This window comes from Paroedura picta, chromosome 2 (genome assembly GCF_049243985.1).
Source record: "Paroedura picta isolate Pp20150507F chromosome 2, Ppicta_v3.0, whole genome shotgun sequence".
In the NCBI taxonomy this organism is placed as follows: domain Eukaryota; kingdom Metazoa; phylum Chordata; class Lepidosauria; order Squamata; family Gekkonidae; genus Paroedura; species Paroedura picta.
In genome coordinates, this window is record NC_135370.1 from 125,681,619 (window position 1) to 125,698,071 (window position 16,453).

Genomic DNA, 16,453 nt, shown 5'->3' on the forward strand with positions numbered 1-16,453 from the left:
TTTCAGGAACTTCTTCCAGATGTTTAGATTGAATTTCTTTTGAATTAATTTCATCCCATTGGTTCTGGTCTGTCCCTCTGGGACAAGAGAGAGCATCCTCCATATGCTACATCCTCCATATAGCACCATTTTAAATACTTGAAGATGGTTATTAGATCCCCTCTCAGTCATCTCCTCTCTAGGAGCACCCCCAACCTTTCTTCATATGTCTTGATCTCCAAACCCCTCACCATCTTTCTTGCCCTCCTCTGGACATGTTCCAGTTTGTCAGCATCCTTCTTCAACTGGGGTGCAAAAACCTGAACACAGTACTCCAAGTGACGCCGAACCAGAGCAGAGTAAAGCTCTGTCCTGTGTCCTGTGATCTGGACACGATACTCCGTTTGATACAGCCCCAAATCCCATTTGCCTTTTTAGCCGCTGAGTCACACTGCTGACTCATGTTCAATGTATGGTCTCCTAGATCCTTTTCCCACATGCTACTGCCAAGACAAGTCTCCCCCATCTTATACTGGTATATTTGGTTTTTCCTACCTAATGCAAAACTTTACATTTGTCCCTATTGAACTTCATTTTATTCAATTTAGCCCACTTCTCGAGCCTATCAAGATCATCCTGTATTCTGTTGCTGTCTTCAGTTATGTTTGCTACCCCTCCCAGTTTAGTATCATCTGCAAATTTAATAAGTATCCCCTCTAATCCCTCATCCAAATCATTTATAAATATGTTGAACAGCACAGGACAGATCTTGGGGTACTCCACATGTCACTCTTTTTCAAGAAGATGCTGAACCATTAACAAATACCCTCTGGGTACGATTTGTCAACCAGTTATTGATCCATCTGACAGAATTAGGATCCATACCACATTTTACCAACTTGTCAACAAGAATATCATGTGGAACCTTATCAAAAGCTTTACTGAAATCCAGATAAACTATGTCCACAGCATTCCCCTGATCCAGCAAGGTAGTCACTTTCTCGAAAAAAGAGATAAGGCTGGTCTGACATGACTTGTTCTTGCGAAACCTGTGCTGAGTCTTAGAAATCACAGCTCTAAGTTCCAGCTGTTCAAGGACCGTTTGATTATTTGTTCCAAAATTTTGCCAGCTACAGATGTACTGCTGACGGGTCGATAATTACCCGTATCCTCCTTTTTCCCTTTCTTGAAGATGGGGACAACATTTGCCCGCCTCCAATCGTCTGGCACTTCACCTGTTCTCCAAGAAGTGTCAAAAATAATGGACAGAGGTTCAGATATGACATCTGCAAGTTCTTTTAGTACCCTTGGATGCAGTTCATCTGGCCCAGAAGTCTTTGTTTCATTTTTAAAAACTAGGTATTTGTAGACTGCTCCAGCAGTGATCCTAGGCTACCATCCCCATCCCCCGTGTTGTGTTACCTTTTTTGCCACATTGATCACTATTTCCCTCAGAAGCGAACACTGAGGAGAAATAGGAGTTAAGCAGTTCAGCCCTCTCTTCATCATCTGTTATAATTTCACTTTCTTGTCCTCGCAGTGGTCCTATTCTTTTTCTTGCTTGAAATATAACTAAAGAAGCCTTTTTTTGTTATGTTTAGCATATCTTGCTAGCCTAAGCTCATATTGAGCTTTAGCTTTTCTAACACTCCCCGTACAATTACTGGTTATTTGTTTATACTCATCCTTGGTAATAAGGCCTTTCTTCCATTTCCTAAATGACTCTTTTTTTATTCCTCAAATCTTTTGACAACTTCTTATGGAGCCAACTTGGCTTCCTTAGGCTCCTTCCATCTTTTCTCCTCAAGGGAATTGTTTGTGATTGAGCCTTCAGTATTTCACTTTTAAGAAACTACCAACACTCTTGGACTCCCATCTCTTTAAGTCTTTCTGACCACAGGACTCTACACAACATACCTTTAAGTCTGTGAAAATCAGCTTTCCTGAAGTCAAGTCTATACGTACGACTACGTAAAGGTTTTCTCTTTCCCACAATTAAAAATTCCAAAAGCACATGGTCACTGCTAACAAGTGTGCCCACTACTTCCACCTCATCTACCAGTTCTTCCCTATTGGTGAGCCCCTGGTTCCCCTCTCTACTTTCTGGGAAATGAAGCTGTTGGCAAGACAAGAATTTAGCGGAGTTTGCATTTTTAGCAGAGTTGGTCTTCCAACAGATCCCTGGGTAATTGAAGTCACCAATGACCACTGTTTCCCCTTTTTTTGAAAATTGTGTAATTTGGTCTAGCAGTATATCATTCAAGTCCTCTGACTGTCCTGGTGGTCTATAGCAGACACCCACAATAATACCACTCTCATTTCCTACTCCTTTTATATTTACCCAAATACACTCAACTGAACTTTCATGCTCGGGTACCTGTATTTCTTCACAAGTATAAAGATTTTTAACATATATTGCTACCCCCCCTTCTTTTCTTGTCTGTCCCTTCTGAATAGATTGTACCCCTCCATTTTAGTATTCCAATTATCCCACCAAGTTTCTGTGATTTCTAATAGGTCATAGCCCCCTTTCTCTATTACAACTACTAGTTCCTCCTGCTTGTTTGCCATACTCTGTGCATTAGTGTAGAGACATCGTAATCCATCCTTCGTATGCCTCATGGTTTTGGTTTTTGAACTTCCTTGTAAGCTAGTAGTTCCCTGCTAATGTAACATTCCCTGTAGATTTGAGATCTTCTCATGTTCAGATATTGCCATCACACCAAGTTCTGAATTTATGTCTCACTCTCCCTTTTTGTCTAGTTTAAAGCCCTCTTCACCAGGTGTGCAAGGGTTCTCCCAAAAAATACTTCTTCCGTCCCTTGTGAGGTGCACACCGTCTCCTGATAATAGCCCCTCATATTGACATTGTTGACCATGATCCAGAAATCCAAATTGTTCCCGTCGATACCACTGACGTAGCCAGTCATTTACTTGCATAATTTTTCTCTCTCTTCCTATGCCTCGGCCACTTACAGGAAGGAGTGATGAAAACACAACCTGTTCTCCCAGGTCCTTTTCCTTTTCCCCCTGATCCACAATGTCTTTTTTAATATGTTCCATGTTCTGCCGGGCAGTATTATTTGTTCCTACATGGATGAGAAGGGAGGGGTAATGATCTGTAGGCTTGATGAGCCTTTCCAGCTGTTCTGTCACATCCTTGCTACGTGCACCAGGTAGGCAGCAGACCTCTTGAGACAACAAGTCTGGTCTACACACTTCGGCCTCTACACCTCTTAGCAAGGAATACCCAATTACCAGTACCAGTTTCTTCATACCCTTGGGAGCAGAACTAAAACTCTTCCTTGTGGGGGACTGTGAAGAGTTTCCTGAGCTTTGTGGGTTTGGCGGGGGAGAAGACCTAGAACTTTCACCTTTTGATCTGACCAGGGCCGCCTTCTGATCGGGCTAGGGCTGGTGGTCCTGGATGGACAGGGCCCTGGATAGTCTCCTCCTAGGAGGCTGTTTGCCAAATATATAAGGGAGCAACATAGTGCTAAGGATTGGAAACTGCTTCTAGTATAAGAAGTGGGTTATACATTTTAAAAATAGGGTCTGACTAAAGCTATGCAAAGCAGATTCAGGTGTCATCTGCTAGAGATATACAGAAGTATTCTTCGGAAATATAGTAGCTGTGCTGTATACTTTTAAAGAAGAACATTTCATTCTCACTTAATTGCCCCTCTAAATTTACTAGGAGCATGTATGATACTCTGTACAAAAGTTCTAAAATTCAATAATGCTCTCTTATTGTGGTAGGCAGAAAGGCTATCAGAAAGGAAGTATAGTCATCTGGTCGCTAAAACAAGGGACAAACTTTTAGAAGACTAGGAATGCTATAGAAATATTGGTTTATTTTGTGATTAATATTTTCAGAAGATTCGTATACCAGAACCATTCATTTCAGGCATTGAATCTCAGTGCTTTAAATTTGATTTGGAATTGATATTAAACTACTTCGTAACTCTTCTGCCAAGGTCTATTAAATACCACTATTTGCATAAACTAGCTATAAGTAATGAATTCTTCCATTTTCAAAGCTATTTAAAATTGCCTTTTCTCCTTCAGCAGTTTCTACATGGGTCTGAAAAATCTGTATTAACATTTTAGAATGCATTTTGCACCTTATGAAACGATTGTCCTTTATTCTGCAGGCATGCTACTCATTTAGCTTAGCATTAGATGGGGAGGGATAGTGGAATTCATGCAAGAGGATATACAGAAGAAGACATATGGTCCTAAAGCCTGCTGCAGACCCATAAAGCTGCTTCAAATGTTAGTGTAAACTGGACCTTTAACATACAGGAACAGGGAAAACAATGAAAAGATATTCCTGTGGCTAATAAAATTTGGGGTGTCAGAATCCTTTCTAGCCATTTGGATATTATATGTTTTTTGTTCTCTGCTTATTTACACTTATAAGTTGTGGGTAATATCCAAAGCAGCTATGGTGGTTGCCTCAACATACTTCTCTACTGTAAGATAAATTTTCTCTCCAAAAAGAGCAGTTGTTCCCTCAGAGATTGAGCTAGCTTAGTAGTGTGGTTTTCTTTGTTATAAAGATGAAGCTTACTGTCCCACCCTGTCACTATGAGACCTTTTGGCTTCACTCAGCCCTGGAAAGGTGTAAAGCCATCTTTTGTTAAAAGACCTGAGTCAGAATGGCACTGACATGTTTTTCAAACAAACTAATTAAATATTTTATTTACAAAGAGGGGAAGGGTAGTTAGAATGAGGAAGCAATCTAGTTCCAACAAATCAGTTATTTCATCTTTGTGGCTTCTGTGCAGTCCCACAAGGGTCTGTGCTTTTTCAGGCCTGCCATAGGGAAGAAACTAGCATCAACTGTGATAGGGTTTTATATGTTTTCATATTTCTATAATTTTTTACTGATATTTTATTTGTGAACCACCACGAGATGGCTGGGCCATGAGTGGCAGTCTATACATTTAATAAAATAAAATAAATAATGTTTTTGAAACCATTAGACCTCCCAAGAGTACTCACCCCTTCCCTTACAAAGGGAGACTTTCCCACCCAAAAGTCAACTGATGTGGGAGGAGTTCGTGCCCTTCCCTTAGTCTTTTCTTTTAGCCTTAGAGAGAAGACAGTAGCAAGCGGGCTCTGACTTTTTACTTTTTACTGCAGACTTTGTTGTTCTACACGGTGAGAGTTTTCTGGCTAGAAATAACATTATTTGAAAAATGTTCCCATTGTGGAGCTAAAATGGTCCAATTGGATGGGCATGTAGCATGCTTACTATTTCTGGAAGAAGGCTACTCCACATCAGTTTGCACAGCCTGTAAAGGGCTCACCCTCCAAAAAAGGGATGACAGGTCATGCAGGCCCAAGATTGCCTTGTGGAAAAGAGCCTTAAAAGCTTCTGATCCAAACCTCAGCAAGCCCATCCATAAAAGTTGTCTCGCTTTTGGGATCAGAAAATCCAATGGAGCAAGGGAGAGTGACATCCGAACCTCCCACTAAAGAGAAGAAGCAGTCAAAACCACCTAAGGTAATTAGGCATTCTCCCTGCCTGCTCACACCTGAATCTGGCCACTGTCACCTGCTGGTGGAGATTCTTGATTCCAGGCTTATCTCCTCTACTCCAATACATTGTCCCTCAGAGAAACTCAACAAGCAACAACTTTCCTGCCTGCAGTTGAGCATCTGCCACCGAGACTTTGGGCCATGCGGTCGCCTTCTGCTGACTCCAAAGGTGAGACCACTGTCATCTTGGTGACATCTTGCTATCGATGTCAGTACTCATCAACATACTCATCAGCTTCGGAGTCAAGATCCTGGATTCCCATGATGGTCCTGACTGAATGGAAAAAAATGGGGTCATGATGCCCTGCTGTTGTGAGCGCATTGTGAGGCATGTCTCAGTGCATCCCTTGAGGATTGCCCTCGGCACCGTCACATAGTCAAGAGATCCCAGTTACCAATGGACATCAACACCAAGGCCCATTATGCACGGGGGGGATAGCGCGCATTCGGGGTGGAATGGCGGCGACTAAAATCACCGATAACACACGGAGCCGGCTGCAACTGGCCGCAGATTTGGTGCATGCCGCTGAAAAAGCAGCGTTAGCGAAATGCAGAAGAAAGCGCAGCTTCCGGGTGACCGGGCCGCAACCAGAAGCGGTGCCGGGGTCACCACATGCATAATCGGTTACTCTGGGTTTTGCCGCCGTTGTGTCCCATCCTGTGCATAAGCGGTCTGCCTCGCTTCTTCCCCCTCCGTGTTTTCCATGTGACCCGAAATCACCGTTTCGGTGGCCGTACATAATGGGCTCAAGAGATGCTCAGACTCTGAGGATGGGGCTGATCCAGCAGTGATTTCATTGCCTTCAGACACTATGGAGGAGACTAAAGGATGGTCCACTATGGATGACATTGAGCTCTGAGCAGCTTATCTGAGTGGCCAGTCCATTAAACCTGAAATACACGGTTAATTTTGATAAATTGGAGGACCCATTAATAGGACTGCCTCTATTCACCAGACTTAGGCCCTGTAGCCCTGCCATTTATCAGGGGAATGAGTGAGTTGGAAGGAAAAAAAATTGGTTGACAATGGCTTTAATTCCCCCAGCACCCAACAAACTGGCTAACCTGTGTAAGATTCAGGAGGAGAGCTGCCCATATCTATTCAAGCATTCAAAGCCAGCTTTTGTGTTCTCGGCTGTCCTCCCTGTTAAAAGTGCTGAGCATTGCTGGATAAAAATGGAAGGCACATCTATGCATTTGGGAGGACAAAATACTCAGCTGCTGTCATAGGCTTTAGGGTTACCATCCTCCAGGTGGTAATGAATAGTGGGAGATGTTGCAGCCTAGTGCAAGAAGTTGCAGTCATTTATTTCCTCAATCCCAGATGAGAATAGACCTTTTGTTGAGGCATTATGACTGAGGGTAGGGACCTTGCTAGACAGCAGGTGAACACGGCAAGACGCAACACTGATTACCATTGTAAAGTTATGGCCACAGTAATTCTAATGAGGCGTTTCTCATGGCTGCATTCTTCAACATTGCTAGCAGACATGGGCAAAGTTGGAGGACCTTCCCTTTGAGGCCATGAGTCTGTTCAGCACCCAAACAGGCAACATGTGAAAAGTTGTGAAGGTACTGCCTGAAGGCAAAATCATTGGGTATAGTGGGTTCCACCACTCAACAGAATCACCCAAAGTATTGGGGAATGTCTTATTTTAGACTTCAAGGGCTGTACCAGTAGCGTTACTATGAGAGTAAGAACAAACCATACTCTACACCAGTGATCCCCAACCTGCGGAAAGGCCATGGCGCCGGGCCGCGGCTCCCTCTCCCCGCCCCCCCCCCGGCAGTAAAAAACTTCCCAGGCCGCAAGCTTGCGGCCCGGGAAGCTTCTTACTGTGGGAGGGCGGGGAGAGGGAATCAGGGCCGGGCCGTGATTCGGCCGCGCATGGCGCATTTGCGCATACGCGGGCGCGGCCCGCAGGAGCGGCCCGATGTGCGGGCGCGGCCCGATGCCCTGCCGATCCCCAGCCTCAGAAAGGTTGGGGACCACTGCTCTACACCCCCTGTAATCAACCTCAAGGCTCAGGCCATTGTGGTGGTGGCCTAGCTTCATAAAGAAAGTGTACTCATTTATCCATATTTGGATGACTGGCTCCTAGCAGATTATTCCAAGCAGGAATTCATTGCTTATGTAGCATGACCTCTAGCATGACCTCTGGGATTTGTAATAAATTGGGCTAAATCACTCTTGATCTCTGTCCATTAACTAGAGTTCATTGGAGCCATGCTCAGTGCACAGTGCAATTTGGCCTCATTGCCATTATCATGAGGGGCTTTTCTACCTAGCCTCTAGTTTCATTCGAAACTAGTAAAGGTATCCCCTGTGCAAGCACCGAGTCATGTCTGACCCTTGGGGTGACGCCCTCCAGCGTTTTCTTGGCAGACTCAATACGGGGTGGTTTGCCAGTGCCTTCCCCAGTCATTACCGTTTACCTTCCAGCAAGCTGGGTACTCATTTTACCGACCTCGGAAGGATGGAAGGCTGAGTCAACCTTGAGCTGGCTGCTGGGATTGAACTCCCAACCTCATGGGCAGAGCTTCAGACTGCATGTCTGCTGCCTTACCACTCTGCGCCACAAGAGGCTCTTGAAACCAGTAAAGGTATCCCCTGTGCATGCACCGGGTCATGTCTGACCCTTGGGGTGATGCCCTTCAGCGTTTTCTTGGCAGACTCAATACGGGGTGGTTTGCCAGTGCCTTCCCCAGTCATTACTGTTTACCTCGCAGCAAGCTGGGTACTCATTTTACCGACCTCGGAAGGATGGAAGGTTGAGTCAACGAGCCGGCTGCTGGGATTGAACTCCCAGCCTCATGGGCAGTGTTTTCAGACTGCATGTCTGCTGCATTACCACTCTTTGCCACAAGAGGCTTGAAACCAGTACCAATCACTAAACAATATTCGGAGACTTTTGGGGCACATGGTTTCCACCATGGTGGTCACACCTAATGCTAGATTATTTATGACACTTTTCCAATTACGTTTATTGTCAGTCTGTAAACAGCATGCAGTGCCACATTGGAAGTGTTACTTTTCCCCTAGAAGGATTGGGTGCTCCCTGCAATGGTGGTGTGAGAAATCTGACTTATGTAGGGGAGTTCAGTTCGGCATCCCGAAGGAAGAGATGCATCCCTGTCATGATGGGGAGCACATTGCCTACAACATACAGCTTGGGGTCAGGGGTCAAGGAGGAAATCTAGCTTGCACATAAGTACACTTGCTTTGGCAGGCCTTTAAGTACACTCTCTTTTCATTTGCAGACTTACTGAGAGGAAAAAGGGTATTGGTGGCATCCGACAAGTTTACTGCAGTGTACCACATCTGCAACCAGGAAGGGACAAGGTCCCGTAGACTCTATCTGAAGGCAACCCATATCTGGCATTGGGTACTAGACAACGAGGTTGATTTATCAGTCATACACGTAACGGGGAAGCTAAATGTTTTGGCAGACATACTCAGCAGAAACCCCAGATGCAGTAATGGATGATCAATTCAAAGTACCTACAGCCATTTTTTCACCCATGGGAAAAGTCAGATATAAACCTGTTCTGTTCTAGAGGTAGTCTAGACAAAGCCTCGTTATGGGATGCATTCCTCAGAAAATGGAACACTAACCATTTTTATGCCTTCCTGCCATTCAGCCTACTGTGCAAAGTTGTAGGGAAACTACATGTAGATCAGGCACACTGCATCCTCACTTTTGGACATTAAAAACTTGGTTTCCTTCCCTCCTCCACCTAGCCCAAAGGAGATTGGTTCACCTCCCTCAGGAGAGGGATCTGCTGCACTGCGGATATTGCCTCCATCCAAGCCCAGAGCAGCTGCATTTGATTGCTGGCTGGCATGCCAACACACTTCAATAGTGTACAAAACATTACGGTAGCTGCTCATAGACCTTCCACAAGGAGGTCCTATGGTGCAAAATAGAAATGATTTGTAAACTGGGCTGAGGACTGGGGGTTGACTCAGGCTCCTGCCTAGTAACTGGGATACTGTCATATTTGCTGTGTCTGAAGGACTCGATTGATCAGGGTGCACTTGGCCGCTATATTGGCATTTCATGAGAATGTAGATGGTAGTTCTGTTTTCTCACACTGGTAGTCTATAACTTTTCTGTAGGGTTTAAAGAACACATTTCCCCCAATTGTTCCAGTAATCGCACAATGGAGTTTGTCCCTTGTTTTATCAAAACTGTTACAACAATCGATGGCTTAAGTGAACTTGTCGTTCTTGTCATATAAAACTACATTCCTAGTGGCAATAACTTCAGCAAACAGAGTAGGGGAATTTGCTGCTCTCTCCTCCTTGCCCACTTTTTGCAAATTTATACATATTGCTATGACTGTATCAGTTTCTTACCTAAAGTGGTGTCCTAATTCCACTTGGGACAAATTCTGTCGCTGTTGGTATTCTTCCCAAACCCAGAATCCCTATTTGAAAGACACTTATACGCTCTGCATTTGTGGAGAGACATTTTGTTTTTTGAGGCAAAGACTTCTAGAAAGGACAAGTCATTGTCTGTTTCTGGAGTTCTAAGAAAGGGAATTCAGCAACCCCTCAGACAATTTATTTGTTTGTTTATTTAATTTATATACCGCGCTCCCCGAATGCTCAGGGCGGTTTACATGAAATGGGAACATACAGTTATCTCAGTTCATAGTGATGTGGTAACAACCACAATAAGATAATGATAGTAATAAACATTGTAGGACAGTAGTGGATTGTACAGGTGATCAAGCATGCATACAGAATGGTAAAGGTGGAATGTTTGCTGGACATCACTGCACACTCCACAAGGCTGCATGCGTCTTCAGCTGCTTTCTCTCTAGGACTTCCCTTGCAAGGCATCTGCAGGGCAGTGATGTGATCCACTCCAGGCATATTTCTGCACCACTACTCCTTCAACACTGACTCTGCAAGGGAGACAGCAGTGGGTAAAGCAGTGCTGCAAAAATCCTCCATTCATAAGCCCACACACACACCTCCAATGGTGAGTGATCTTGCTAATCTCCCATGTGAGGACTGTACCGAAGCCACAAAAATGAAAACTGGGTTGCATGTACCTGTAACTGTTGTTCATCAAATGGTCTTCCATGCAGTCACACAACCCTCCCTCCTTCCCCACTGTGGGCTGCCGATTATTGTTTTGCTACCTTCCAGCAGCAAAGAGTAAGGACTGTGAGGAGAGTGCTAACCCCTCCCACATTACGTGACTTTTGGGGAGGAAAATCTCCCCCTGTAAGGGGAGGAGTGAGTATACTTGGGAGTTCTAGAAGTTTCAAAAGCTTGCTAGTTTCTTTCCATGGCAGGCCTGTGAAAGCGCAGACCCATGTGTGACTGCACAGACCAGTTGATAAACAGCAGTTACAGGTAAGTGTAACCCTGTTTTCACATTCTAATACTTAGTCACAGACTTTTCTTTCAGGTATTATAGTTTCCTTACACCAAGAGCTTTTTTCACAGTATTTATACAAAAAAAAGTTTATTTATCCACTACCTTCTGAGGTAACTAGAGCTCTACCTCACCCACACATATCTGAGTAAATACACCCCTCATTTCCATTACTCAAAAGGTGGGGTACCTTCTTCTCTTCCTTAGAAAGATTCACCTCTCATTTTGGCCTAATTTGGGAGTAAACACCTGACTACCCAAATTCTCACTGCCAAATCACTGCTTTAGTTGTCTAGAAACTGTGTGGTACAGCTGTCTAGAAAACTCTTTTCTCACTAGAGTTTCTCCTCATAGGAGTTTACCAGCTAAGGAATTGTCAGACTACTTTGTGACACAGCCACAGGATGACGTGAACTGTCCTACCTCTCTCTAAGCACATAGCTTGGCTTGGTGAAATGCCAGCCACACTACCTTTGCAACCTGGGCCTCCATTGTGAGGGAAGCATCCAGGATCACGTCCAGGTTCCCGGTGGAGTGAGCTGTATGAAGCGGTGCACTATCCAGGGTGGGCAGACATGCTTCCTCACATGGCCCCTTCCTACCCAACCATAGGACCTCCGTCTTTGAAGGATTGAGCTTCAGACGACTCTGCTTGAGCCATCTTGTCACTGCTTCCTGGCAGCTGGCTAATGCTTTGAAACTTTGTTGGCCTTAAAGGTGCTACTGGACACAATTTATTCTGCTGCTTCAGACCAATGTATGCATTACAGTAGTTTAACCTAGATGTAATCAGAGTGTATATCACCATGGGCAGATTCATGTAAGCCATGGTTTTGCCATATACCTGAACTGAGTTGTTGTTTTTTAAGTCATTTGAGGGGGTTTTTCAAGCAGTTGCTTCATCAGAGGCTCTTTGTGCCTGAGACCAAGATTCTTTAATGGGTTTGTGTGCTCCAAAGAGGCTCAGTGAGGCCAGGTTCCTTGACAACACAGATTGACCTTAATGAAGGAAAACAAACCACAGTATGAAAAAAGCAGTTTCAGACATCCCTTTGATGGGGCTTTCTATAGCAACAACTGTTCCCAGTAACTTCAGGTCTCCAATGAAACCCTTTGTTGCTGCTGCTTCCTTTTTTGTACTCTTAAGTTTGTTAGTTACAGCCACCTGGCAATCATGCTGAGTCATATTATCTTGGGGTTAATGTTGGCATCCTTAATCCTTAGTAAAGGTAAAGGTATCCCCTGTGCAAGCACCGGGTCATGTCTGACCCTTGGGGTGACGCCCTCCAGTGTTTTCATGGCAGACTCAATACGGGGTGGTTTGCCAGTGCCTTCCCCAGTCATTACCGTTTACCCCCTAGCAAGCTGGGTACTCATTTTACCGACCTCGGAAGGATGGAAGGCTGAGTCAACCTTGAGCCAGCTGCTGGGATCGAACTCCCAACCTCATGGGCAGAACTTTCAGACAACATTTCTGCTGCCTTACCACTCTGCGCCACAAGAGGCTCTTAATCCTTATTAGGACAGCTAAATGACTAAGAGGAACAAATCCTGAAAGCACTCAGTGTCAACAAACTGGAAGTCAGGATGAGATCTGCTGACCACACCATTCTCTAATTGTCAGGGTGGGGAAAATGTTTTCTTCAGTGGCACTATGGCAGTATACTGTCACATCTACTCTCAAGAGGGGCAGTCTTTAAGCAATTATAGATGTTCCAGACAATTTTAAAGATGTTCCTGATTACTTGGGTGCTGACTTTCCCTCTATTTCTGCCTTATAAGTTTGCACCTGCCATATAAGAAGGTTAGGAAAGCATAGCAGTAAGAGAAGTCAGAACATTTTTATGAGATAGCACCATTGCTGTTCTTCACTTGTCAGATAAATTAGCTTGGCAAGGAAAAAAAAGATAGTTAAAATATCAGGACAATTTAATATACAAGGCACTTCTGTGTAGGTTTAAAGGCTGGACACTGCTAAGTATAGAAAGCATACCTTTGTTTTTCAGAACTATTGGTTTTGTGCACCTTCAAATTTAATCATATAATCAGAGTGATAATAAACTGTGTCTAATAGTTTTGTGGCTGTTCTCTGTTAAGATAGAAGTAATGCTAATTGCAAGAACTGCTACTCTAAATAGATTTGTTCATCCTACCTTAGAAGATCCTTTTGCTGAAAACTCTATTAAGAGCCTGGGAGTCTTGCTGGATCCTGGTCTTCTGCTGAACAAACAAAAAAAATGATAACCCCAAAATGCTTTTTTCCCTCTCAATTATATCACTCTGAATCTGGACCACTTATTAGATGTATGATATGGCCATGCTTTGATAACCGCAAGGCTAGATTACTGAAACATTATATAAGTTTAGCTGCCTTTGATGAGGATTCAGAAACTGCAGCTGCTACAAAATGCAGACACTTACCTGTTATCTGAGGCTAGCCAGAGGGACCACATTACTCCTATTCTGAAGTCCCTTCACTGAGCTGTTCTGGAATGTTTTGGGGAGAGCCTGAGCTAGAACAAGACCCTGCTGGTTGGGTTATAAATAGTTTTTGTTTTTAATGTATTACATTGTTGCATTATTTATATAGGGGTGGATCCTACCGTTATCTTTCCACTCCACCGAGCAAAGTTTGTTAATTAAAAAATTATATGCTGCATTTCCTTTTGGCTCAAGTTTGAAGCCTTCTTTTGATCTAAGGAGTGTTCCTCCAGATTATGTTGCTCCAGAAAAAGGAGGGCAGAATTTCACTTGAAGAGTGGATACAATGACCCTTGCCATATCTTTATAGATATGGAACATTTTTTCTTGTAACCCTGACCTAGATTCCTTTTAATCTAGGTTTTATAATTGTTTTAAAGAATTTTATAATTCTTGTTTTAAAAATGTCACTACTTAAATCATTTATTTTTGCATTATTGTTTCATTAAGAACTACGAGGTCTACTTTTGTCCCCACATTTGAAAAACTTTCACAGTCACAGAAGTACTTCAGCATGTGTAGATAAATTACAGTGAATTGTACTTTTACATTGAACACATTCTAAATTGTCAATTGTTCTAGCTTTTAATAAAAAAAATTGATTAACAATTCCTGTTTTAATGTTAATATTTTCCGTGTACTGATTTCAGCAGTGTTTCCTCTCTTTTCAGGCCTGTATGTGGAATCAGAGGGAAAACTCTCATAATTAACCTTCCAGGTAGCAAGAAAGGGTCACAGGTAAGCAATGTTTTGGGTGGAAAAAATTGTAAAATATACACTGTGATCCTGAGTAGAAATATTGGGGTGGACCATTCTGCTCAGTAAGGCTTGAAGTGTTCCTCCAAAATTTAGGATACTATTTTCTCACCATGCTACACTTTCCTTCATAACTTCTCTGAGTAAAATTAAATTTTCAGCCTTCTGTGTACATTTTAATAGCTCAGTGCATCAACACATATATACTGGTTTCAATTCTATGAACTAATGTCAACTACATGGAAACTGGTATAATAATAATGCATCCTAATCCAAAAATGAGTTCCAGTAATCATCCTTCTTTTTGCTATTGCGTTAACTGGAGCACAATTTTATACATTATGAAAAGATCTTAGACAGAATCACTGTGTTGAATCTAGCCACTTGGGTTAACAAGGCAGGCATACTTCCTCCAACTTAAGTGGCTCTTCTTTTCCTGATACCATGACTTTTGTTTTTGTATAAATAATGATAAGGGACACTTTCTTACCCAGGTGTTAAGTAGCTTTTTCAGACCGACTTTTGTCAGGGAGATCAAGGCCATGTCATCTGCCTATAGCAGAATGGAAACTTTTTGCTGACCAACAGAGGGAGGGACAAATTGTTGTAAATGCTGAAATAGCAGAGGAGCCAGTACACAACCCTGTTTTACCACTTTTTTTACTGGAATTTCATTGGTTAGAGAGTCTGAGCTGGCCACCGTTATTTTTGTGTAGGTGACTGTGTGTAGTTCATGCAATAGAAATAATAGGTGTTTGTCAATGTTAGTTTTCCTCAAGTTCATCCAGAGTCTGTCTCTATCAATGAAATCAAAAGTTGTGGCTGGATTAATAAAAGCCACATTCAGGGCATTTGTGGGTCCTTTCAACAAAATTTGAATTTAGTGGCATCTTTAAAACCAACATAGTTTTATTCAAGGTGTGAGCTTTCATGTGCATGCACAGTCTGCTACTTCAAACCAATACAGCTACCCACCTGAATCTATCTTTCATGCTAGAATAAGCTAAGTAATGGAAGGCTAGGCAATGACCAATTGTAGATTGTCCTCTTCTCAGTCCTCCTTAGTTTGGATGTATGATGTAATTGTCAGCAACTCTGTCCTCTAATTTATGGTGCAAAAAAATTTCATGAAGTTTAGATTCAGTGTTTAGTAAACTAATAGGGCAGTAGATTTGTGGGCTGGTTTTGTCGCCCCTTTGTGGATATGGACCACTATGCTCATCTTCCAACCGTTAGATAACAGATTTTACCTGGGTAAAAACAATTTTTAAAAAAACATATGCCCAGCCCATAAAGGCTGAAAGGTTTCGGTCTTTTGGTTCACAATGCATAGCATACTGGTTTGCAAGAGCCCATGAACTGGACATATGTTTTTAATTCCTATAGTTGTTTGGGTTTTTTAGTTGTTCACAGTAAAATAATATAATTTTAACCACAGTACAGACATTCAACATTTGTAGGTCCTAACTGTTCCTAGTTGGGTTTTTTGTTCCAGTTATTGTTAATAAAAGGATCTTGTGAGAGTTCTAAAAGATATGCATGCTTTACAATGTGAAGGTTAGTACCTGCCCTTAAATTGGATGACCTGAGCCAATCCTGAAGTTAAAATCTCCACAAATGATTATTTGGGAGTTAAGAAATTGAAAGGTAAGGCTTTAAAGTGTATGATCCCAAAAATTATCATTGTTTTTTTTTGGGGGGGGGGCATAGACATTTATTCACAGGAGATTCCCAATGTGTTGGCCCTTAATCAATAATACTTAAATATAATTTGGACAGCTGCTTTCTAAAGTCTGAGTCTCTGCTATTGAATCTATCACAATAAGCACATCCAGGCCACCACTACCCTGGCCCTTAGAATGGAATTTGATTTAAATGCCGAGAAGACCTATAAAGTTAAAGAATCAAGACCCTGAACCTCAGTTTCCTGTAAAAATAGAATATCGAAATCACATATACATTTTTAAAAACTGGGTTCATAGAATTTGGTCTGTGATCCCCCCAGATTCCAGGATAATAACTTTGTCAATAGGAGTTCAATAGCTTATCTGTTTCTCCCTTCAAGTCAAAAAAGGCTCACCCATTATTGGGGAGAGGCCCGTGAGTAGGAGCGCACAATTTGCGTGGAAATGGACAGTCACACTCCATCAGCCAGTAGGTAAAAGTTCATTATTTAAGACTCTGGATTTTACCTGGAGTTATATTAGAAGGTGGAAGAGCAACTGGGACAATAGAAGATGTAATCATTTGGTTGAATTTGCTAGTAGGGATAAATGTTGAGCTAAAGAGGCTTCATT

General features: G+C 42.7%; 1 protein-coding gene across 13 annotated transcripts in view; it reads left to right on the forward strand.

The window, feature by feature from the left end:
* GPHN (gephyrin) overlaps positions 1-16,453 on the forward strand; it is a 357,972-nt gene that overhangs the window by 214,980 nt on the left and 126,539 nt on the right. For all 13 annotated transcript variants that reach the window (XM_077322479.1, XM_077322482.1, XM_077322474.1 and 10 more), the window contains one exon: positions 14,072-14,138. In XM_077322479.1, the coding sequence (XP_077178594.1) occupies positions 14,072-14,138 (67 nt within the window). Of the gene's footprint in view, positions 1-14,071; positions 14,139-16,453 lie in introns of those variants that run through there.